The sequence below is a fragment of the Diadema antillarum genome, unplaced genomic scaffold (genome assembly GCF_040938485.1).
Source record: "Diadema antillarum isolate AM-2024a unplaced genomic scaffold, OU_Dant_1.0 scf00000090, whole genome shotgun sequence".
NCBI lineage: Eukaryota > Metazoa > Echinodermata > Echinoidea > Diadematoida > Diadematidae > Diadema > Diadema antillarum.
In genome coordinates, this window is record NW_027270979.1 from 742,155 (window position 1) to 769,404 (window position 27,250).

The 27,250-nt window shown below is 38.8% G+C and overlaps 1 protein-coding gene across 1 annotated transcript in view; it reads right to left on the reverse strand.

Annotated features, from left to right (window-relative positions):
* Nucleotides 1-27,250, reverse strand: part of LOC139718155 (uncharacterized) — a 627,192-nt gene that overhangs the window by 408,079 nt on the left and 191,863 nt on the right. The window contains exon 9 of the mRNA XM_071629640.1: nucleotides 23,559-23,632. Coding sequence (XP_071485741.1) covers nucleotides 23,559-23,632 — 74 coding nt within the window. The remainder of the gene's footprint in view (nucleotides 1-23,558; nucleotides 23,633-27,250) is intronic.

The window sequence follows — 27,250 nt, forward strand, 5'->3', positions numbered from 1 at the left end:
TAATGATGGGTCTCGACTTCTCTGTCACGTTATCGAATCAGTCTGGAGGATTAACGCTCTGACACATACACGGTAGACTTGAGAAAGGCAGTGATGCAGCACACGGGATGAGAAGACGAAAAAAGGAGCACCCTCCTCACTCTCTAGAGCTGCTTGAGTAACGAGATGCCCCCCCAGCCGCGACCCGAAATCTGTGTCACTGGGGAGAGCAAATTCCCCCGTGGCACTAACGAGAGCATTGTTGACGCATCCTAATACACCATGGCACTCGTAAATGGTACACAAACAAAGGGGAGAAAAAATGAAGATGGCTAGATAGGAGTAATGACAAAAATAAAAATAAAATCAAAATCTTTAGAGGGAAGCAGAAAAAGAGAGACAGCTTGCATTGAATGGAGGACATATGAAGACAGGTTTGGTAGTATTCATGTTTCGGAAACAGACGACATATTTATTAATTTATCAACAGACCATCTTAACCCGATCCCTCCAAGGGATGTCTATACCCCGTAGACTTAATGAATGTTACACACAGCTCCTGTTCAAAAGGGGAATTTAAACTAGGAGAAAATTTCATAAATCATTTAGGAATCGACAAAGAATGACAATGCTTCCATCGGATTTAGAGTTCGCAGACAATAATGAGATTGTTGTCTATTTCTCCACGTTCTTCTTATTTTTGCCTCAAAGTTACGACATCTAGCTTCCCTAGACTCGCAGTGATATTTCACGAGATGGGGGAAGGTCACGTCAATTAACCAAGATGCCTCTGAATCCTTCTCCTCTCCCTCCCCCCTCCCCCATCCTCCTCCTCCTCCAATCGTTCAGATGGGATATTTTCATTAAGCAGAGGACAAGGATGAGACAGAAAGACAGACGAGGAGACAAACAACAGGAGACGAGAGAGAGACAGCGTAACAGACAGAGAGACACAAAGTCTCAATCCCCCTTCACACTGCAATGAAAAATGTATCTCCTAGTTGCTAATGACAACGTGGACCCATTAAAGACGCCCATGGCTCTGCTATACAAATAACTGTGGGAGTGCTCCGGGGCGACAGAATTATTTTCAATAGACCCGAGCACCTCCTAATTTTCTTCGCATCACAGTGGAAGATTTTTATTTCCCCAGTCATCAAATATGATTTATGGTTGGTTCACTGGCATAATAATTTCTGCCCACTCAAACAACTAAATTGATTCACTTTTTTTTTCTCTCATGAACTCTTTCATGCTCTACCAATAAGGCTTTCTAGGTAGCACACAGTACAATGCACTGCTGAATTTGTCTCATTTTCAAACAATCTTTAAAAAATGCATAATGACTTCACAAAATAATACTATGAATAATACTTGAGTTATCTTTTTTAAAACTTTTTTCTTCTTGTTTTTCTTTGCAATAGCTATGAAGTATGAATCCTTTGGTTAGCAAATTTGAGAATTTTGTTCCTGTTGTCCAGTTCATAATACCGGGATCATCTTACACTAGATTGGTCATTTACTGTACCAGCGTTTAACTGAATGATCCAAATTTGAAACTTTTTTTCCCTGTGTTTTGTACTGCTTTATTGTTAGTTCTTAAATCTGCTTTAATTAGCATTCTGTTTCAGCATGACCTAATGTCAACGCTGCTGGCAGGTAAGTAAGGACTAGGCAGTCCTTTAATTCCCAAAACTCGAACATCTTTGGCTATCTATAGCATGAGTTATCCAATCGGCCTTCTAAGCCACATTCTGTATGGTTTCCCCATTTTGTCTGCACCACATATATCCTCAAATGGCAACATACTTAAAAAAAAAAAATTATGATCAGTGTTTTCCTTTCCCACCGTATCTTGGTCAGTGCCATCTATGCTGTCTCTCCATTCATCAATCTCTCCTTCTCTCTCTCTCAAAATTTGCTCACATGATTCAGACAGTCATTCAGAAAGGAAAAGAGGCATGCCTCATTCTTTCTGGTCGGATGTTTTTATGATCACAACACTACAGGCAATTACCTACTGAGTAATAGAGAAGGACTAATATGACAAAGAAACCCACTTTCTGCTATCAAACTTCTCACGATATATGCAAAAATAACATGCTGAGAAAACTAACAGAAATCAGGGCTAGGGATATCCACTGCACACAACTTATTCATTGAGCTATGTGTATCAAGTGAATTCTATTTATGTTTTCTTTTACTTTGTGTTTTCTTCCAGTTTTTCCAAAGTTTGTCACCAGGAGGGAAATCAGCATAATCATTGTCATCATCATTATTATTATCATTATTATTATTATCATTATCATTATCATTATCATTATCATTATCATTATCATTATCATTATCATTATCATTATCATTATCATTATCATTATCATTATCATTATCATTATCATTATCATTATCATTATCATTATCATTATCATTATCATTATCATTATTATTATTATTATCATTATTATTATTATTATCATTATCATTATCATTATCATTATTATTATTATTATTATTATTATTATTATTATTATTATTATTATTATTATTATCATTATCATTATTATTAGTAGTAGTATTAGTATTAATATTATCATCATTACTATTATTATTGTTATAATTATTATCATTATTATTATCATTATTATTATCATTATTATTATTATTATTATTAGTAGTAGTAGTAGTATTATTATTAATAGTAGTAGTAGTAGTAGTAGTAGTAGTATAGAATCATGAATCTATATTAACATATAATATCAAAAATCTATCTATTTATTAATTCATTAACTAATTTATCTATTTCCTTAACTTATTGTATCTCACACAACAATTTCTCTTCCTTCTCCTCCCCTCCCCCCCCCCCCCCCTACTCCCAGCCCTTTACTTGTCATTATTTTGTTGCAAAGCATGTTTGGAATGCTACATTATCAAGCCCCAGTCTGTTTCCCATCTCCTCAACAAGACAACTGTTATCGTCCCTCCTACGGCTGTCCATCTCCGATACCTCTCTCTCTCTCTCTCTTCAGGGAATCTGGTTCTATCTCTCCTCTCTCGGGTATCAATTCCTCTTTCTCTGGATGCAGTCAGGTAGCTCTTTTCCCCCACTGCCCCTTAGTCCCATCAACACCCGTTGCTGTCACCCTCCATCACTGCCGGGGGAACGTGATTGGCTCCGAGCGATGCATCTAACATCTGGTCTCCCCAACTCTTCCTAGGAAATGGTCCCAGCTCACTAGTCGGGGGGCCCATTCTCATTGGAAAATTTCTTGCGTGTTAAAAATTTTCACAACATTTAACATAATTTGCAATCACACTGCTTGTTAAAAATTATCACAACATTTGACATAATTCGCAATTACACTGCCAGCAAATATCACAAGTTTTTATCACTTTAACACACAAATTCACAAATGTCTTGGCGGTCTGCCACATTCTGCAAATGATGTTTAAAGGGAGCCTGGCTGGTTGGCTGCACATTATTTCACGCATATCTGCAGGGAGGAATCAGAACATTCTAGCGGAAGTCACATGACATGTTTCACAATTTTTCTGCAGTGAACTTTCTCCCTGCACCAAGTCATCATGTAGCAAACTTCAAAACAATCATACTCCACTTTCTGCAAGTTTTTTTTTTTTCCTAGCAATGTTTCAGGCAGGGTTTTGGCACAGTTACACCTCGAGCAAACTTTCCCCGAAATGTTGCAATTTATCTAATATGGTACTTTCATGTGTTGATGTGAATGGCCTTCATGGTGGGAGCCTGTCAGGCCATCAACCCCCTCTTCCAGACCCTTTGGGTGCAGATGAGCAGTGTTACTGTGCTCTTCGGTATGGTTAGGCCTACATGCATACTTTCAGGGACCCATGGGGAGAGAATAACAAAAGAGTAAACTCCTTCTGTATTGAATGGATCATTCATTTACCATTCTCTTTTTCCATTTTTTTTTTCAAACCAATGTAAACACAGTGAAAACTCATAATTTTAAAAGAGTTGGTAAAAAAAAAAGCTGGCAGTAAGTGAATTTATATGCATATTTGCACACTCAGGTATATCTTGAAAATTATAGGAAAAGGATAAATAGATATACAGGCCTATATATATGCAATTGTCAAGTTGTCCAAGGGCTATGATTTTATTTGCACAGAAAGGTATATCTGCTGTGTAAAATTATTCTACCCCCCCCCCCAAAAAAAAAAGGGGGGGGGAGGAAAAAAAACAAACCATCAAGGAACTCAACCTGAACATATAATTCTTTTTTTGTTACCCAAAGCTACATACAGAAATACTTCACAAATATTTTCAGTTAGCCACAAGGCTATTTCCCCGTCACCTCTTGCACAAAGGCCACATTCCTTAAAACCACAAAGTTTTTACATTAATCATACCCAATTCTTACAATTTACAGATGTACATAATGTTAAGTTTCTGTTTCCCAGCATGTGTACATTTATGTGCACAGAAATCTACGAGAATTGAAGTTTTAAATAAAGGACAGATCATAGGGTGATCATGCCCAATAGCACAATACTCTTACCTCCCCGAAGGCAGACAATAAAAGTTCAAAAGTCCCTCGGGCATGTTTGGTTTTTACTTGTTGCCTTACCAGTTTCAAGATTGTTCACGTCTGCACTGTCTGCGCCATGGCGAGTTGCTAGGATATCAAAACTTTGTTGACACAAGAGGAGTAGGCAAGGTATCACTCTTGACGTAAATGAGCAGGATATGTAATAATGCATGTCACCCAAAACCATGTGCTAAGTTTATTGACACCAACACCCACAATTGCTAGCCACATAGCTTATTGTTGTATGTTTTCTCTTTCTTTGTCTTACTCCATCTCTCTCACTCTTTGTTTTGCAGTCTTTATCCACTGACCTATATACCATATCTACCTGGGTATCTCTATTTTCAACCATTTTAGCTGCACGTTAGTACACATTTACACGTGCATGATGATCACAATCATTTTAAAATCTTTCGTCATCTTCATCATGATCTCAGCGATCATCATAATATTCTCTGATATTTCTTCAGAGTGTTAATCTCGTATTTGATTAACTTTATCATCGCTACTACCACTTCTGCCAATACTATTATTACTACTACTACTGCACCTACTAATGATAATAATGAAAATTAGTAGGGATAATGATGATGTCAAAAAGAATAGGGCAAAACGTGGCAGTTTATCATGAGCATTTTAAAAAAATGATCAAGTGGAACTGACATTTGCATCACGATGACTTATTCATTTTTTTAAATGTCAACACAAAACTCTGTATGCAGACATATCATCCCACGTACAGACACTTTCTCTGTAACTCCCACCCCATGTTGCATACGATAAGCGTAACACTCCGTAAATCACTAAATCACCATTCAAAGATGTAGCGCGCTGGAGGTATCTGACGTATCGCATCAATGAAATATGATCAGGAGCAGGAAGCATATGGACGTCTGCAGAAATGGACAGCGAACAAAGGGGAGCGTGATTCTGCACTTATGCAATTACCTCTCTGACCTAGTGGTAAAGACATGTACCTAACACTTAGTCTAGATCTCAGACACTCTCATCATCTCTTACGCTGGGCATCATGCAAGAAAATGAACGTGTTTAAAAGTCAGTAGACTATGTAACCAAAAAGAAGCGATTGCCACTTAGAACATGAGGCTGAAACGCATTATCAATGCCATGAAAATATCCACACTGTTGATGGATATCAAAAAGATTGGTATCAGGTCTGTAACTGAGACTAAATGAGGGGATATACGATTACCAATATGTGTATGTGTGTGTGACTGAGTGTAAGAGGGGGGGGGGGGGGGGGGAACAGTATGCTGGCCTAGGACACACATGTCACCTTCCTCTATAGGGAGGTAAAGATGACTCACACACCTGTGCAAATACAGCTAAAGGATGAAGCAACCTGAATCTTATAGAAGGAAAGTGAGAGGAAAAAAATGAAAGAAGAAGAAGAATAAAAGAAGACTGCAAAACCTGTAGTAGAAAGCATGTACCCTTTTTCTATTGAATCCAGGTACAGTATCTCTGTTCCATAGTACTCAACACAGCTTGCTGTAATTAGGCCCCATCAATTTGCACCGTCACTGTGAATCACGGCAGATTTGGTCTCGGTTGCAGTGAGTAGAGAGATTCTCCAAGCCAGTGCACTTGCCTCTTTGTTTTGGGGAAAATTCATTTCAAGCAAATTCATTCCAATTATTGTAACCATTCTCTTTTCTTTTCAATTATGAAGGTGTGATAAGCCCCTTATACATCATATAGCCCTATCACAGCTACAACAGACTGAGCTTAGATGACCTTGCAGCTTCTTACAGAAAGCTAACACACCATCTCCTAGCTACAGATGATGGTCCCCTGATGATATCACAAGCATTAATCAATGACATTATTAACATCCTAATGGCCAATTCAGCCACAAAACAAACAGGGGGAGGGGAATGATATTGGCTACTCATCATCACCCTACTTTTGATATCTCTAATAGTTGTTTATCCTCCTAAACAAATAAGCATTTTATTTCCTCATCAGTTAGAATATACAACCTTATAAATGCAGCTAAAGCAATATTCCTCAAAAAAAATAGAGAATTTTCATGTCAAAAATTGTGTTGTACTGAAAATGATTGCTCAGTAGAAACTACCACCCTAACTAACTTGCATTTCAATGAGGGTGGATGATGTACAGCAAAGCGTTTATAATCTATTAGTTTCTTGACTGAATTATTATGCTAGCATCTTTGACTCACTAATTCTGTTTATTGCAAGTTTGTTCAAGGCACGTTTTCTTCTTTTTTGTCTTGAATGCAGTAAATTCTAGTAGATCTACAAAAATCTAAAATGGAAACAAAGTACTTGCTAGATTCTTTATGGCATTCACAAAATTTGGGTTGTTGTTGAATTGTTGAACACAAGTGTAGCATTTATGAATCAAATTTCTATAAGAGAGTGTCACGTTAGTCACTAAGTCATAAAAAATAAACAATGCAAATGTATATGTTCAATGTATAAATGCACCTAGGCAAAAACTCCACCCCCCCAAAAAAAAGGGGTCTTATGTATTATAAGGGCACAATCTCACTCCAACTCCGCATTTCAGAGGTATCAAAAGAAGCCAACATCTTCCTTTTTGCACCACGCAATGACCTCAGCCCGACCTGGCCGCAATTTATGTGTTTGCTCCATCAGGCCCTGGCTGAAACCAACATGGAAGTATGCCAAGAATGTCGAAACCAACAAACGGTTGGCAACTGGAGAGACATGATAGAGGGGTGTAGTGTAGTCTCTATGTTACAAACAGCACCAAATTAACATCTCACACCTACTTGGATGTCTGCGTGCTAAAAGCGATGCCCAGACGCATCTGTCTTCGTTTTTAATGGGAGTGGACACTGGAGCTCTTGTTGGCAGCAATGGCCTCCAATCGATACCATACTTTCATTGTCTACCATAGCTGTATACTTTGTGAACTTTCCCATCAGCACTCTAACACACTGTCCCTCCTTTAATAATCCGGTAGCCTAGCACATCTTCATTCTCAACTCTGAAGACATGGGACATTTGTGGTCAGTTAAAAATTGCTTTTGATATTTTTTTTTTGCACCCAATAGAATATCCTTTGCATTCCATCATTAATGTTCAATCATTCAGAGGGGAACTCCCAGATTCTTCAAAGATTTTTTTTTTCTTCTTCTCATATCAAGAACACAAAAATGACACATAGGCCTACATATAACATATAGGCCTACAGCTGTATGTGTATGCACAATGCTTGTTTCCCTCCAAATAGTTAACAGTGCACAAGTCATTTTTTTTTTCACAAATTGCTCCATCAAATATGTTGTCCAATCTCAGATTAAATTACTGTTATCACAATGTGGTGTCTGACAACCAACTGCAGATGGGGCATTCAAAAAAAAAAAAATACTCAAACAGCCATTATGAGAAAGAGAACTTTTGACACCTAACTCTATATCAAGGCCTACTGGACTGCATAAACCTTCATTGTGGACCAACAAGTTTATTCATTGTCATCTTTGGCATTCCATAGCAGTGACACAGCCCCCGGGGTATTCAGCGGTGTGTCTACATTGGTATTCCCATCAGATTGACTCATTCTCGACTTGCCTCCAGTGTGCTGCCATTGTTCCACTCGAGACAGTCTCTGATGTCAGCAAACAAAAGAATTCTCCACTTTTATTTCCATTTTTTCTTTCCCCTCCAACTCTACCTCATGCAATTCAAATGCTTCTCCCCAAATGTCTTTGCAAAAAATATTTTCACTTCGCCTCTCTCTGGTAAGTTAGTCAGGTAAGTACTTTTTTTTTTTTTTTGCTTGAGAAGAAATTTTGCTACAGAAAACTGGCTACCTGTCAATAAAAGATTTCTCTGATATCAACAATTGCACGTATGATGACACACATTTTCAGAGCACAGTTCTGAGCACAGTATTTGGTTAACTTTGACTCGAACAACAGCTGAATGCATGGTTATACGTTTGTGATTGAGAAACCATGGCGATGGGATGAGGAAAATTAGTAATGCGACTTTTCAAGTTTCAAAGTGAGCAATCACATCTCCAAACTTAGGGAAAGTATACAGTGCATTCACATTTGTACAAAAGTAAGATGACAATGGGTTGTTAGCTCACGAATATCAGTCAACTTGCAAAAAATGTGCTAAAATAAGACCATTCTGTAATATCATAGCACACTTTCAGAGTTTCTTGTAACATAAACACTCATAAAACTCTCATAAATATTGTTTTTGAGAGTAACGCAATGCTTTCTGGAAAAGCCATGATGAACAAAATTTTCTCTGTAAACAAAGTCTGATTCTTATTGACGCCCAATTGACTCCGTAATTTGATTCAGCCACTTCAAATCCGAACAAATGAGCACCAAATCCACCTTAGAGTATCAGAAATGAAACTTACACCGCTGACTGACAAGCCACCTTTCATTTTAGCTTTTTCTGTAACCACATTCTTGATTTCTCTATCACATAATGCAAGAGCAGTTGTTTGTTTGTTTGTTTGTTTGTTTGTTTGTTTGTGTGTGTGTGTGTGTGTGTGTGTGTGTGTGTGTGTGCGTGTGTGTGTGTGTGTGTGTGTATTTGCAGAAACATTAATCCTGCAATGTGCTCTAATTTCTAGCAGTGGGAATGTGAAACTTGAATAGATCTGTACCCGCACAGCACTCTGCAATAACAAGACAACAACATCACTAATAAAAACCACATCCTTTCCCTATCACACACTCCATGTATACCTCACTCAGGGGAAATCACCTTGACTTTGCAGCTATTCCCCTATTCCTCAGATTGCTGCCAATAAACATAACATGAACAGACAAGGAAAAAAACAAACAGTATCAAAGCAAGAAACAAAACAACTTATTTACAACAACAACAAAAAACACAGCAATTTTCCGATTGATAGGACTTCTGGTTATCCCCATTTGTACAATTGACTGCTGGGAACAGTTCGTTCCCAGACGGGGCTGCTTTTTAACTAGTCTGTAGGATGGCGATCGCCTGAAAAACAAATAGCTGGGTTCCTGTTCTGATGTGATAAGCAGTCTGCAGTCCCTCATATAGACTCTTGTGCCCTTGTCACCTTTTCCCCAGGTTGTTACAAGCCAAACAGAAAACCACAGATGAAAAAAACAACGACAACCTTTTGTTACAAAAGAACATCCTTCTGTTCCAAGACAGAACACTACATACCCAAGCAGCAATTGCAAGTTTATATGCAGAGGTTGATTAATGGGGTATTCCAGAATGGAATTTCCAGGAGTCCGTTTGGTAATATGTTCCGTGAAAATTCACCTTCTTGTTGTATGGATGAAATTTCAATGCTGCACCCTTATTCTGTACACGAGTTAGTTAATCAGCAGCAGATGAACACCTGCCATAGGCACTCATAAAAACATCATACTGTTTATGCTGAATATTTCGCGAGGGTGGTTTTTATTTTTGCGAATTTCGCGAGTCAGGTACTATTCGCAAAATTTAAGACAAGCAAAAATAATGACTTTGATCCCGATATAAATGTGACGCACACATACATACATTTCTCTGTTCAGTACAGTACTCCATGATCACGAATTTAAGCACTCGCGATATCGTCTGGAAAGTCCTGATTCGTAAACATTTAGACTCGCTAAATATATGGTGTATACAGTAGTTGAAGAAAGAACAGTAAATCCGGAGAAGAAAAAAATAAACACTCCTCAAGGTGGCCCCTCTATAGGACCCTGATACAAACATCCCCTTTTTTGAGTACTGTAAAAGTGAAGTTTTTTGCGATGTGGAAATTTTCGCTCACTTCGCATGACAAGAAAGCAGAGCGAAATTAAAAGCATGTGACATCTTTTGCTTGTCATAAGAAATGCTACTTTACGTTTGGATTTTATGGAGTTTAAAACATGCGCTATTCATCTTACCTGACCGAGCGCAAAAAACTACTTGCGAGAATATTTCCACTTTTACAGTACTTGTATTCCTAGGACTATCAATCATAGGATGTGACATGTTTATTGGATGTATAGCTGCATTGTCCTCTGATGCCAAAAGTAACTCATCTGTAGCCAAACATCCCTCCCCCAACAGAACAAAAAAAGCTATCTGCTTATGTACACACTTCTACTCACAATTGGAAAGGGGGGGGGGGGGGTGGGGTGTCACTCCCCCATCATAGACATATGCATTTTGATTTGAATGGTTCATTAACTTAGATATCACAATATTTAATTGAAAGTCATAACAAATAAGAAGTACACAATTTTGCTTTCAATGTAAATCATGCATATACAGCATATCAGTGGAATTTATGTGGAACTGAATAAACAATAAGGTTTACAGAAACAGTTTACCATGTAAACATGTCCCTTGGAGTAGCTAAAATACATCTATCTTTATGGCATGACCATAAAATTTCCTCGGGCAGAACTCGTTTTTTCTGTGAAGCATTAAAAAAAGGAAAATCTTTACATTACAGTTTGGCACTGTAACTATACAGTTGTAGCCTCAGTGTCCATTTTCAAAAAAGACTCTCAAAAAGTCAGATTTTCTTTCTGACTTCCTTCATTCTTTTTGACCTCCTCATTGGGATGATTTTATCAAGTAAAGTTTATTGACCAGTTTGATTGGAAATGCGGGACACAAAAGACCATCTATAATCATCGTTATTAAAACCAATTTCGACCGCTATAGAAAAACACTCCTGTGGATGGCAAGACAAGGCTGGCACACAACGAACGCATATATGACACCATTCCCCCACCCCTAACCTCTCCCTAGAAAGAGAGAGAGAGAGATAAAGCCGAAATATAGGGCAAGCTGTTGCACTTGTCAGCCCATATCTGATATTTTTACATGACCTGCATATTTGATAAGAGATAGGGCAGCGTATCTATCACTGGTTGACAAGTCTGGGCAAGGTTTATATCACTATTTACATACGAGATCTCACTTCACTGCCAGTAAAGGGTCTAGAGGAGGTGGCACACACATACACCACACAGAAACACACAGATGCTATGACTCCTCAAGGCTGGAAGTGTGTGTGTGTGTGTGTGTGTGTGTAGGAGGGGGGGGGGGGGGGAGGTAAGCAAATGGTAAGCAGTGGGCTGATGTGCCTATAACACTTTAGGCAAGAACACAGGCACATAGTGAGGAGGGTAACCCTCTTTTCATAGCACATTAACCCTGTTTTCCCTGAAAAACTGAGTTTACACAACTGACGGCACTTATCATTATATCAACGAAGATTCATGTCTATAGCTGCATTGCATCTTGATGTGGGGGAATTAGACATATATGCCTATCTTGAACATATTTCTTGGTTATTTAAAGCTACAACAACTCGCACTAAAACATGACCACTCGGACACACATCTTGCAAACTAACTTGAATACAATACTAATAGGGTGATCTTCTTAAGCAGGAGCTTTCATTTCAAGTATTGCTTTCTATTGCTTGTGCTTGAAATACCAAATTCCACAGTTTGAGAAAAGTGCAGCAATGGCACTGAGAAGTTAGAATATATTGTTTGCATTTGCAACACTGAACAACTTGCCTCCCCTTTTCTTTCTTTCTTCAGTTCTCTGTCAATCTATCATATCTCTTTCTCTCTTTTTATCTTTCTCATTCTGTTCGTCCCTAGTTGACTCATCTGCGATCATTCAACTTTTGTCTTGTATCAATGATCCACGAACATCTTGTGTTTGTGTGTGTAGTACATATATGTCTATCATAATAATAGTTTGCAAAAAGGGCGCCATTGTACTGCATCAATGGGTAAGCACACACAGAGGTCTACCAGTTTGAAACGGGTGAATGAAGAGGTTCAAGATCGTCCCTTTGTTCGATTTTGGAACCGTGCAGAAAGAAGAACAAATATGAAGTGGTTGGAGCCATCCCTGACAGACCGACACAGATTAATTCTAGCAATCATCTCCTTCAACTTGAAATTTGTTACCACTTGTCTCCCCTGCCAAACCCCCTGCCATCCCCCCCCCCCCCCCCCAAACCACCACCGCCATCCCCTCTTCAAAATGCAGGCTTTCCTGTTCTCATTGATACAGATACTACACAGGGAAATACGGCACCTTGTGGTATGATATCATTTGAATCATTGGGACTGTACCATGAACTCAGCAATATTCAGCTCGTAAGTGACTGTGATAAAGCGGTCAGTGTCTCTTTCATGACTTTTATGGCTAGTTACCAATTCTTTTCCCATCCAGATGATGACTCGTCATATATGAGAATCAGAAATCAGTTACAAAGGCAAGGGTTAATGTCAGATATGGCTGCACACAATTAATTGTCTCTTTTTCATGCGGACACAAGTTGCTCTGAACTTGCCTACATTTGTCATGCTGCCTCATCTGCCACACCAGTTCTGGTTAACCCATCAGCCTTACAAACTGCAGATACAGTAGGCACATTCACATTGGAGTCATACCGTGGTATTTACACCACAGTAACTTGTTGGCACTATTCCCAATGGTGAAATATCACCGTAATACACACCGTGGTAATTCACTTGGTACCATTTTCATTCACAAAATACCATGGTAAACGTACTATTGCACATGCACATACACTGTATCTCTAATGGGAAAAGACATGGAGTGTGTCAGGACGTGTGAGAAGTAAACAGCTGTACAATCAGTGTATTTCTCAACACGATTCACACTAAAATCCTACAATGCGTATTTTGTGCAAAGTCTGAATAACCACCTTCGATACCACTATAGTATTAAAGCGAGGTATTGTTTCAGTAAGTCTGTATTTGCAATTTGAAGCAGTCATTTGTCTATTTCCATATTACTCATTCACTATAAACCTCTGGTAGTTAAAAATTCTTAAACAAATTTACTTTAAGTACTAAACTAATGACCGAAAATCATCTAAAAATTGAGAATCCACAGGAAAATATGGCAGAAGTTCACCATTATTTCCTCTTCTGCGGGCATGCCCTTCTCAGTTGTAAATGCTATGTCAGCCCCTCATTCATTCTTTCATAGATATGATTACAAAAAAAGGAAAATACATGACAAATTTTAATGGCTGCTCACTGCCATGATACCTAACGAATATTTTAGTCTTTAGATTGTCAAGTGTAGAAACAACCAATCTGTGCCTCTGTTTCGTGCTGGTCCCATCTATTCTAACTTGTGTCTGGCTGTCACACTTTCAAATACCATATGAACTGAATGTTGCCTGCCACATCAAATCAAAATTTCATTCCTGTGCACTTTCACAAAGATTGCGACCTCCGTTTCATCGAAAAGAAAGCTCGATTTGGACGTATCCAGAGAGAAGTGTTTACTGGATGAGCGAACAGACTGTACAAACTTGCCAAGTGGCTATCACGACGCTGTCAAAGAGCCTGTTATCAGCAAGTAAATATGTCATCAAGAGGCATGTACCAGGTACGTGAGTGGGAGCAACAAGCAGCCATGCGAGAAATGTTCGGTATCGTGCACAGTCCTAAAGGGGGTAAAGGGGGGAACATATAGGAGGGGGGTTGGTCGAACAGGTGAAGAGAGAGTGCCTAATTCGTAGTTTCCTGCATTTTGGAATCAGAAAAAACTTGGAAAGGATGATTTAGGTCACAAACATACATGTGCTATGCTTCAACTCTGACCAGACTCACCCCTCCCTCCCCCCCCCCCCCCCCCCCGATGCTATTGGGCAAGGCAAAAGAATGTGTTTAAATGCATATCACCAGCTACAACCAAAGGTCTCCACATTGGCTCGAGCATTTACTTTCATTCACTCATCCATCTAATTAAGATATCGGCAATTCTGACTTTGGCTATGTGCCATTGGTAGTCATTAAAAGAAAGGGAAAAAATTAATGGTCCATTCGCATCATAATAACTCATGTGCACATACATCTATAAATTAGCAATTGTAATGAAGTTTCCTTCTTTCTATTCCTCTGGCAGGATCCTTCAGGACATTCACAACATGGACTCTAGTTACGGTGGGTGACTAACTTAGAACTTTTATGTGATGTCTCCCTGTTGCATAATTTGCTGGGGAAATGAGGGCGCTTGTTTCCTCGGTTCAGGACGGTAATATGATCCACTGGCTTGCAGCGTGAAGTTTATCTATGGACACAATGCAACATGACAATGCACACGTATCCGCGAGCAAGAACCCTGGTTCTCTGATTATACAAATTGGAGTGCCTTGGGCCCTTCAGCTTGAAGTTGCGACATCAGTATTTGAATAAGTGATATGCTGCTGGACAAAGACATCCAATTTCCAATTCCCTTGCATCAAATGTAGTCTTTTCACTCTCTAATCACTCATACATTTAGACGGCACTCACAATGTTGCAAAATTTGCGATGGTGGATTAAACCCCTTTTTTTCGAACACTATGAATTCCCACTTCAATTAGCCACTGCAAAATAATGTGTATATCAAAGTATTAAAGATTTATGTTCTGCAAAACTTTGGAATTCCACGCTACTTTAACCCCTTGAAGACTAGTCCCAAGTATACTTGGGCAGGTGTCTGTGAGAAATGCATGTTATAACAAAATTAGCTCATCCTCAATGGGTTAAAAGTGCTCATTCATGAAGTGGTCAGGTTTACCGCAAGAGTCTCAATGAGATAGATAGGCCTATACCTGATAATATTCCTCCACTTGATCTGATAGTAGCATATGGACACTGGCACACACACACAAAACACGATGAAAATAGACTTGTAGCTGATGTACATACATTGTATGTAGCTCGCTCCATGCGCATGCATGGAAATAGAATGATTGATTTGCGGAATTATCCCGCATGTCATAAAATGCGTTCGCTGTTATTACCTGGGTATTCTCTTCACAACAACACCATGGCAATTAAAGCAGACAATAAAGTCCCAGTTATATTCTTGTCATCATTGTTCTTTGACTAAGTAGGCCTACCTCTATAATTACTTGAAAGGTGTACAGCACTGTACGCCCTATTTTTACGATAATCTTGCTGCCTGTTAGCAGCCTGTTAAAGGTCCTGTTTACCTTTGGGAGCAGTGATTTAAAAATGTTCAAGATATCACATTTGATGCGTATGTGTAAGTCAGTTGTATCACAAAACATTATCCCATCCATGAATTTTGCAAAAGAACCTAAAATATAAGGAGATATCACTATTTTTCTCAATAAACCGTAACTGTAGACGGTTTAGTCTGGATTCATTTTTATTTCAATCATTGTTCCCATTTTGTGCATACAATACTTAACATTGAATATATTATCAAAATTTTTACATTGGTTGTTTCTATCCCTAACTCACATTTTGTAACTATTTTGAAGCATTAATGCTAGGTTTTTATTTCATCTGCAAATGGTAAATTATGCCTTTAAAACACTGACTGCTATAAAAGACATGCTTAGCTGCTGTTCTCACACCTGTTTATAACTTTTCATAATTCTCTGTAAAACTACAACTTACAAGCTTTATCTTCATTAGCTGGTGGGTAGATAGCATAAAACTTAATAAAACCCCTACAATCAAAGTCAAACTAGCATTAAAAAGAAGAAAATATATATATATTATTTTCAAATCCATCAGTACACTAACTCTCCCCCAGATAGACCAGGCTAAGATAGAGTCATTAGGTGTTTTCACATCAGCCCGATGTTTCGAAATAGCGCGCTATTTTCTGACTTGGGAAATTAAAAAATATCTCGAGCTTGGATTTTTATCAGGCTGATGTGAAAACGCCTTTAGAGAGTCTGGAAATTAAGACCATTTAAGTCTCTCCCCTGTCCCCCCCCCCTCCCATTTTTAAAGAAGGGAGGGGCAACCCCTCTCTGCCTCCTTGCTACCCTGAAAAGGGTGCTTGACATCAGAGCTCAAGGAGCTTCAACCCACCAAGCCTGCCACCCACAAGTCACCACTTCACTTCAGGGGCCACATTCCTTGGCACACAGGGTTCAGTTTCCCCCAATATTTTGGCATATTTGTACACCATCCTCCAAGATATGGACATGGAGGAGGAGGAAGCAGAGGGAAATAAAAGGGCCGTTGGGGAAAGAAAGGGATAGAAAGAAAGGTATAGAAAAAAGAGTACCTTGGTGAGAAAAAAAGGCAAGATAAAAGGTCACAAAGACTGGTTTGAAGGACAGAGGAGAAAAGAGTGACATGATGTTTGACAAGGTCTTTGACCTCTTCAGCCTTGCTGCCCAGTCTGGACTCTGCCCAGTCTGGCCAAGGATGAGGTATGTGAAAGAGGGTCAAGGCAAAATAGAGCGTCAATTTTCTGTAAATCAAGGAATGTTAAGCATACATTTAATTTCATGAGCTGAGTGAGAGAGTTAACCCGTTCCATACGGGAACCTGGCGGCCTGTGTATTAAGTCCATGGGGATTTCAGAATTCAACATGGAACGGGTTGAGATTTGCAAAATCGAAATGCACATGAAAGATTGTCTACACTGTAGGCCTATGCGTTGAATGCCAGTGACAATTCACGAAAATTTCAAGCAGCCAAAAAGGCTGTCGGCTCCAATTCATGAAAATTTCATGCCGCAAAAATATCTTGATTTAGCCCTACAGTATCTCTTCGAAAACATAAGTTTTAAAATTTTTGAATACCTAATTTTCCCTTTCTGACATCATACAGAAAAATTTAACCAAAAAAATGCGATAAAATACTTGACTGACTCATCTCTATGTTGTGAAGCAAGCACTGCAATGATAGCCCCTCACTCTCAAGAATAAATGTGGTTAAAATGACATGAATAGGAAAATCATCCAATGAAAAAACTTCCAACAATGGCTGCATGGACTTGTGCCAAGCAAACTGGAAGAGTTTCCGCGGGCCTCAGTCGACATGGTTTACACTGCTGGTGAGCTGGCTTGGCGGTATCGTGAGAAAATGAGAAAAAGACCCGAGCTAAGAGAACTGGTAGGCCTATTTGCTGAATGTCAGGAGGGGATTTATTATAAGCATTTTGACATGAGATGTCAAGCCACACATACTTAACAGGAGATAGGACACTCATGTGGGAGTCTTAGTACCAACATGTGAACAAAAAGTACAAGACAGAGTTCAGACATGTGTGCGTAAGTATTAGATTGAGTCCATGAATCAAAGTAAATGATACAAATTCTGAGTCTCAATCTAGCCCTCCTGACTTTAAAGGACAAGTTCACCTTCATAAACATAAGGATTGAGAGAATGTAGCAATATTAGTAGAACACATCATTGAAAGTTTGAGGAAAATCAGACAATCCGTTCAAAAGTTATGAATTTTTGAAGTTTTTGTGCAGTACCCGCTGGATGAGAAGACTACTGCAGTGTATGAATAACTTAGATGTCACATGCGTACAACAATATAAGGAAAATATAAAGAGAATTTCATAAAATTCCATCTTTTGAAAAAAGTTCACATTCCCCTGACTCGTTACCGATAAATGTTATGGGTAATATTATTCCCCCTGCATTTAGAAAGAGGCAAGTCAATTGCTCTTTTATTATGTGAAAAAAGTGAAAATATGTTGAATTTTCTTTTATATTTTCTTTATACTGTTGTATGCATATGACTCACAAGCTGTAGTAGTCTCCTCATCCAGCGGTTCTAACACAAAAATTTAAAAAATTCATAACTTTTGCATCGATTGTCCAATTTTCCTCAAACTTTCACTGATGTGTTCTACTAATATTGTTGCATTTTCTCAATCCTTATGTTTATGAAGGTGAACTTGTCCTTTAATAGCAATGAAAGGTTCCTAAATAACTGATATGGGTACAAGTATTGATGATTTTGCTTGATATCACATCAGTGTGAACACGTAGAGACGAGTCCATACAGTAGCTGTGATGAAATCATCCCCGCTATCTCAATGCCTGCAACCAAACGTGTGCTTTTCATGCGAGAAGGACTTGATTACGTTGACAAGCGTTGCCTAGTGATATCATGGTCACATGACCTGGGGCAGCTATTTTGAGAAGCTCAGTGAATGCTAGTCACATGACTTTGTGGTATCTCGATCTTCGGAAACATTTAGGCTCCTATATGTAATTTCGATTACAGATAGAAAGGGAGTCGATTTTATTTCTACCCTTTTTTTTTTTGTGATGCAGTCATGCTTTTGTAAGTAGGCTACAAGATTCTCTACACACCTACAATAAAATGTACACAAGTTTAACAGAAATATTCATGTGCATTAAAACCCCAGCATACATGTACAATTGTTTTCCACATACGTGGTATTAAACAGCCTAGTCTGATGAATGAGAGCACTGTTTATTCTGTCAATCTACACTGTATACAAACCAGGTATGCCATTCACCCAGACCCAGAACATAAGGGGGGCCCCCCACACTTGAGTGCATAGAACAAAGGCAAGCGGGACTAGAGAGTAACTTTAATGGCTTTCCCATGTGGGTGCCTTCCCACTTTCATTTCCCTGTGCAGACGCATTCATCACCATCATACTAGGCACACAGACAACCAAGTCTGGCGCAATGGGTCTTGTGAGGTCAAGCACAGCAAAGGGGAGCTTCAAAGTCAATCTCTTGCCAATCCACGGAAGTACTGTCCTTAGCAAGGGTAATGCAATGAATAGCTCACACAACTTGTGTCATGTCTGATAAAGTCAGATGACCCAGTAAACAAGCGACCAGCAAGTCTTCTTCCATGGAGATGGTACTTTCACTTGCCGCCATACGAATTTTAAACCAATAAATTGAAACTATTTCCAAACCTCTGCATCCCTGCATCACTCAAAGGGGGGTTCTTCTTGGCATGGATTTCCAGGCAACAATGACAGAGGACCTCCTTTAACCCCCTCCCTAATCTGCCTCCTCCCTTTGAAAAGGGTGCACAGATTACATAATGAAAGCTGCTCTCCTCCTTCAATATAGCTGTTGAGAAGAATTCCAAACACAATGGTCCACACAAATGCCTTGAGGCTAAACTCACATGACGCATTTCACGGCCTCTGAATTAGTCTGATGAGAAACTTTCCGAGTGTTCTTTGAGTGGCCAGTCCTCTGTAATTGACCAAATGACCCTTCCATTCAGTGGCCAGTCAGTGGGTTATTCATGAGGCTATTGATGGCCGGTTTGGCTGGACATTGGAGTCGTGAAAAGGCTGTAATCAGATCTGGCATGACGAGACTGTTGTTAATAGCTGTTGACTACCTACACCAATACGCCTCACGCCTGTAGCATAGTCCAAACGTGTATTTGCTGTTCTACTAGCCACACACAAATGCTCATTACAAATGTGGTTTCAAGCATAATATTACACTAGACACAACCAAACACTGAGACCAAATGAGATAAAAAGACAACGTCCTGAAAGCTACTCTAAACTACTAGTATATGAAACTATCACATTTTGCCACACACCCTCCTTCCCCCCCCCCCCCCCCCAGAAAAAAGATATTCCAACTTAGTGCAGGAAATAAAAATAATGAACTCCTCCTGAACTAGATTTCACCTAAATCACAAAATATGTGACAACAAAGAACATGGGCACTTACAGAGTAAAGACCTCCCTATTAAAGTTGCTCTACATGTGCCAAGTAATGGCTATTGATAGTACTGAATGAATATCATCCCTGTGGTGATATGACCCTGTATTTTGAAAATTATGAATTTTCAGGAGTGATGAAAAATTTCACTTTGAAAAATTGTTACAAAATAACCTCAATGTTGCTGTCAAATAATGCAGAAACACTGTTTGGAATTACATTGACAATTGTAAAGTTTTAGAACTCAAATCAGTATTTTCAGATATTCAAAATGTGCATTTTTAAATAAATATGCCAATTGAGATTATATGAGGTCTTGTCACCACAGGGATGATATAGTAAGCCATTCGATATCCAAACTCAGGAAATGCATTGAAGGGCTACATGAAAGGCCGATCAATTCCAATTTCCTTACAACTTTGCTCATGGACACATAGGAAACAATGTAGGCAGCCAGACAGTGTGATCCCTCTCAGTGTTATCGCAACGTCATGCGCATGATGACATTTTGAGAAATATGAAACTGATCAAAAAAAAAAAATAATAATAATACAAATATTAAAAAACAAACAAACCCTGCACAGTAAATGTGGGGGAAGATACTGCAAAAACAGCTGCCTCTAATTGGGCGAGGTCTGCACAACATTCAAACTATAGCCTCTGTCCTACATCATGCTCACCTTTTCCATTTACAGACAAGCGTTAGGTTATGCACGCACGAATGAGACACAACAAGTATGTTTTGCTTTCAAAAGTGAAAGTCAGATCTATATATACAGAACCTTCATTCTCTCCCAGTTCCTTTATCCAAGGCTTTCTTCTTTCTCTTCCTCTATCTATCAATCTCTCCCCCCCCCCTCTCTCTCTCTTTCAATCTCTTTCTTTCCCTCTGCTGTTCCTTGTATTTTGGAATATTTATAAAAAAAAAACAGGGAAAATGTCAACCTGAAACTGAAATGAAAGTCAATTAGGATATGTGAAATAGTAGCTCAGTCCCCCAACAACCCAACTTAATTCGGAGAATATGACCGAAACTTAAATTGCAGCGTATGTTGAGATTGTTAAGGTAAAATAAAGGCACTATTGTGCAAACTCCAGAATCATGCATTCTAAACAGCTTTTGCAGTGTCACATACAAACGGAGCAAAATTTAGAAATGCAGTCATTTCAAAATGGGGGAGAGAGAAAAAAAAAGAAGAACTTCCTGTGAATCGACTTTAATGTGCAACCTGGGAAACATGTGGAAATCTAAGTACTGCTAAAGAAAGACACGCACGTCACGTTTTTTTTTCTTTCTTTTCCGATGCAACCGCAAATGATTTTAGTCATTCGTGGTATCTGCCCTCGAATGCAGAGCACTTCAGTGAAAATCTTGTTGTGAAACAGACTCATCTCATCATAACGATTAGCTCACGTCATTCGCAAACAGCGTCACATCTTCTGAATCAAAGGGGTCAATATCCCTTTACCCAATAACATTGACTATTATGGTAAAATGAACATGTGTTCAGCGTTTTAAAAAAAAGAAAGAAAGAAAGAAAGAAAAATTAAACCAAGTGAAGATGCAGAGAATGATTTCCTACATATTTACACCCTAAAAGTCATCATTTTCAAACCAGACTTGGTTGAAACTATGAGAGCTTGTAAGAGAAGGCCCCTGTCCTACTGCGCATTTAATCAACTCACAATTGTTTTTTTTTTAATCAAATAGAAAACACACAATCTCATTTTACACTTGCTGAGCATAACCTTGTGCACAGAGCATTTAGTGGCTTTATCCCTTGTTCTGTTTAGTAATGAGTAGTTGAGTAAACACACACATATACACACATACACACATACATGCATACACATACCAGTGTCAACACACTGCATTTAGGTGATTGCTTGTCAACAAATATTACTAGAGATCTAGAAATTAGGAAAAAAAGGTATGTGATCTCTGCATTAGAAAAACAACTTGTTTGAATAGATCGAGGTACACACATAATAGGGAGACTGAGGCAAACAACATCAACAGCAAATACAATGCAACAATACCAATGCCTGAAATAAGGGAGTCAACGATACAATACACCAGGACAAATTTTTCACAGATCATACCAGCAAAATCTCCCTCCTTAAAAATCCTTTCAACAGTCTCTTACAACTATACAACAAACTATACAACTTTATACATTATACGCATTAAGTTTTGTTCAAGCCATGTGACCTATGGTAGGCCAATAGTATGAGTTACGGGCAAGACCATGTGATAATAATACATTGCTCCACCTACAATTGTAACTGGTGTAACTTCATCAAATATATGTATATGTTCACCTCACATTTTACTCCACTTTGCATTGATTCTTAACTATTATATCAACACATGACACTGGCCAGAAAAAATGAGTAAATTTGTAAACCTGAGTAGAAAACTAATTTAGACTCTCAAAACTCTGCTTGGTGATAACATCTCTTCTGAGAGTTAGTTACAAAAGGTATGTTCTTTCTCAAGAATATTTTGTTCATTTTACTTTTTTGTTTTGTTCATATCTCGCACAAAGAGTTGGTTCATATGGTTCTTCATTATAATAGGCATGCTATCCCAACTCATCACTACACCTATTGCAAAGTTGATGAAAATAGAGCAATATGGACAGAGAATTTTGTGTCTTATGCTGTAAAAAAATAAAGTTATATCAACAATGCAGCAATGTTGTTTCATTGTTGACATCTCCCATTGTCCTATTGCCACCAAAGAGAGTGGTGCTCTCTTTTTTGTTGTTGTTGTTTCTTGAAAAAAAAATCTACATTTGCTTATTAAGTATAACTCTTATGAGACAGATGCTCTGTCCTACTTTCAAAATTGGGACATCAGGGTCAATTAAGAAATGGTGTCACTGCAAAACCAGGAATAGACACCCTAGTGGTAGTGAATGCCTCAAACTGTGATATTTTGTAATACAGCCTGGGCCTTGGCATCATTAGCAGCTGCTGTAGTTTGTAAATAAAGGAATACATTATTGTAACCTAGTGGCTAACCACGCACTGAACACATATATGACTGATCAGTAATTGCAGGCTTCAACACTATATTTATGTGTAGACTGATTTTCTTTTTTACCCAAAAACAACAGATGTAGGCTTTTCTCATCTGGCACATGATATCAATTACCATATTTCCATGAAATAGCAACGATTAACAGCAAGATAGACTATTCAGGCATAAATTCGCCTTTTTGACAGTAGGCACATTACAGGCCACTACTACTCTCTTTGAGTTTGACACTGAACACCAAACACTGCTATCTACCTGTGTATGCAATATGTGCACATACAGGCCTCTATCACTCTCTGACTTTGACACTGAACACTTAACACTATCATTTACACAAGTATGCTGTACACTCTGCATACATGCCACTGCAACTCTCTGACTTTGACACTCAACACTACATCACTGTCATTTGAGTGTAACCTTGTATGCTGTTATGCATACAGACCACTACCACTCTCCAACTTTTGACACTGAACGCTAAACATAACAACAGAACACTATCATTTACCTTTGTATACTTGACGATGCAGACTCTTCAATTTCGTTCGATGAATTCAAATCTTGGTTACTCGTTTCTTGTCCCTGTAATTATCAAGGACAAAAAAGATAATGAAGATTGCATGGGATTATCTTTATTAAAAAAATCTATCACTGCTCATGCGCAAACAACTGGTATATCATCAATCAACCTTTCTGACAACATCAAAGCTACCCACCAAATTACAGTGAAATGAACTGAATTACCAACAACTAATATGACACCATTACGAGATGTGACTAATCAAGAGTGATTCTACGCCCGACTTGGCCAATTTTCAAGCTTTAATATCTTTTGCCGACGTCAAAAATGGAGAGAATGAACTATGGACATGCCACCATAATTTTACAACATGAATAGCAAATCATGCTGCTTTCATTTTTCCTGCCACAGCAAAATTGACTACGTCCTTGAATGAAGTGTAACATAATATGGCCTGGTGTTTACATTAGTGTTGAGTGGTTTGTCACTCTCTTCCTCTCATAAAGAGCACACATATCAGGTTAATACAAAAGCAGTATCACATCCTAGGAGGATTCAATAGCAATATGACATCGTATCAAAATGGCAATACACTATGTTTGTACACCTGTACACAAACATATATATTCTTTTTCTTTTCTTTTAACTAACTGTCACTGTCTTTTGATTTGGCAAAATTACTGATATTAAAATTATTATTATTTAGAAAAGAAAATAGTAAAAAAAAATAATATAGGAAGTCTAGGAAGAATATCACATAGCATTTATAAATTACAGGTTAAACAGTGTAGGCATAACCATTTTCGGATCAAGATTTTTGCATTGTTGTGCAGTTACATAATCATATCATGACTGAAAATTGGCACCCCCGGCAAGTTGAAGTCCCACATGCACATATTTATGTCAGTATCACAAAAGCAACTTTTACTCTTTCACTTCTTTTTTGAATGAATATGTACCCCATAGAGGCAAGTATACATAAAAACAAATGAAATCGCACAAGTATATATCTATAGTTGTTTATCAACCATTTCAATATCAGGGGCGGATCCAGGAATTCCGTAAAGAGGGGGCGCGTTTACAAAATTAAAGGGGGGCGCATGCACCCCTCTCCCATTTTTTTCTTTTTATTTCTTTTGTTTCAACAAAAAATAAAGGGGGGGGGGGCATGCGCCGGTTGCAGTCCTCCGTGGATCCGCCCCTGAATATGAATCAAGTCAAACATTCCGGCCCTGATTGGATACTTTTTATTTGTCAGTTTGATTAAATAGGCGAGACATTACTTGCAGAGCAATCCCCATTTGTTTTGAGCATAAATTAATATCATGAAGTGTGAATTCTATGAATCTTTCTTCTTTTCTCAAGCTGTGAGATGGACATTGTTGGTATGTGTCCTAAATTAAAGAGAATACATGAATAAAACAAATAAATAAGAATATTATACACATAACTTAAAAAATAGGAAAAATAAGACAAGTATTGCATTCCATTAATCGCATCCACAACAATAAATCCCCACATATCTCGTTAACTCTAATCTACACACCTACCCCCAAACACACACACACACACACACACACACACACACACACACACATACACATGCAGAGACATACCTATACACATGTGTGCATAATTCAGTTCCAGTGCACTTGTGTATGCACACATACACACACATACGCACACACAACATGCACAGTATTATCAACATAACTAGGTAAACAACTACGAGATATAGTACCACGTTGAAATCCATCTCATCTCTTTCACACAACATGCAACACGGATTCAAATCAAAGGACTTGCACACATGCACCCAGCACTCATCATGCGGGTGAAACAATAAACACGGCAAATCAAAGGTTTGACACAGAGCAGGCAGTCAGTCTGCTTGTGCGCACAGGGGTAAACCTGGCTGGCACTATTAAATGACCTTACGTAAACATATCCAGTGGTCATTTTTTTTTTCTACACTTCACTGGCCTGTGAATAGGGCTTGAAGAGGTATGTTTTATCGCTCGTGTGCGCAATCATTACCCAATCAATGTATCCCGGCACGATCATTTGTATAATCAGAACGACTTTCATTCAATGTCTCAACCCAATAGATATGTCAAGGAAAGGAATTTACCTTTCTTATTTTCTCCCTCTTTTCCTTCTATTTCAGTTGCGGTTCCTTTTTTTGAAAGAAAAAAGGATGGGAGACAGTGCATATATATATTTATATATGTCTTCTGTGTTTTTTGTATCTTTCACACCTGGCTGTAAGCTGTTGACAGAAATGGAAGTGATGGCTTTGAGAACGTGTGGTTAATTCCGATTATATATCCACTTAGAGATCCTGCGAGCAGGGTAGTTCCAGTCACACGTTGTCATCCTCGAAGGCGATGTCAAGAACGAAAAAGCAGTGAGAAAGGCCGAGGAGCCCTCGAGAGCACACTGTGGGAAATGCATGGCTGGGGCACCGGTGCAAACAGCAGCAGCCCGACATATTCACAGGACAGGCAGACTTATTGGAACGCGTTATCTCTCAGAGCTGTTCGGAGGGGAAATAGCCAACAGTCCCCACAAGATTGGAAAAAAAAAAAATTACTGGGTGAGAGAGTGTAACATAAGACCAGCAGTGCACACATGGGAACACACATACGAATGGGACAGGCCCTGCACGTAGACCGACTCAACTCTGGTCTGTGAGAAGTGTCATATACACACTGCAGCATAAACACTGAAACACATGGACCTCTATGGCAATCCGTCCACGAGAGAGGGGATATATATAATAGATTGCAGCGTTCACAGTGCGCTGTTTGCTTGTTGATGATGGCTTCTATTTTCCCTATTCCCACTCATATGCCACACTATGCACAGTGCGCCTCGCACTTCACTTCTCTTTCTCTCTCTCTCTCCTGCGTCCCCTAAATTTTGGCAAGCTACATGGACCAGTGGATCCCCCTCGCTAGGCATGTCATGCTATGCATGACAATGAAGCCAAAGCCTCACACACTAATGGCAGATCTTTCGGTTACATACACAGACCCCCATATGCAAATAATATGGCAGAAAATTTGACACACGGTGCGCACACACACACACACACACACACACACACACACACACACACACACACACACACATGCACATACACACACAGAGTAGTGCACTGCTCTATGGCCATCAAGCAGCTAACACACATACTTACACACCGGTTATGAGTTCAATCCTGTCACACACACACACACACACACACACACACATTCACACACAGCTCATCCCTTATAAAACACATGCTTCAGTCATGTGGGCTATCACCATTAACTTCACAGGGGTGACCAACCTCCTAATTTTTGCTGCCCTATGATAAGTACAGGCAAGAGAAGCTGGTGATACATCAACCATAACTTGCATGCGAACAGGCAGAAAATCAAAACAAGTTGTTAATCTCTTCTATCTTATCAGTTTTCTACTCAAATTCATGCAGAATCTGACAATACAACATCAATCAATGCACCACAGCCTACCTGCTTTAAACTCAGAAACAAGTGACACTCTAAAACCAAAATTATCTTGCAAAATATTTCATGTCGGTCCTACAACACAATCACTTTGAATCAGATTTCTCAAGACTTTTTGGTCTTGAAATTTACCTCTGGTGAGAGCAATATGTAAACTGTAAATATCAG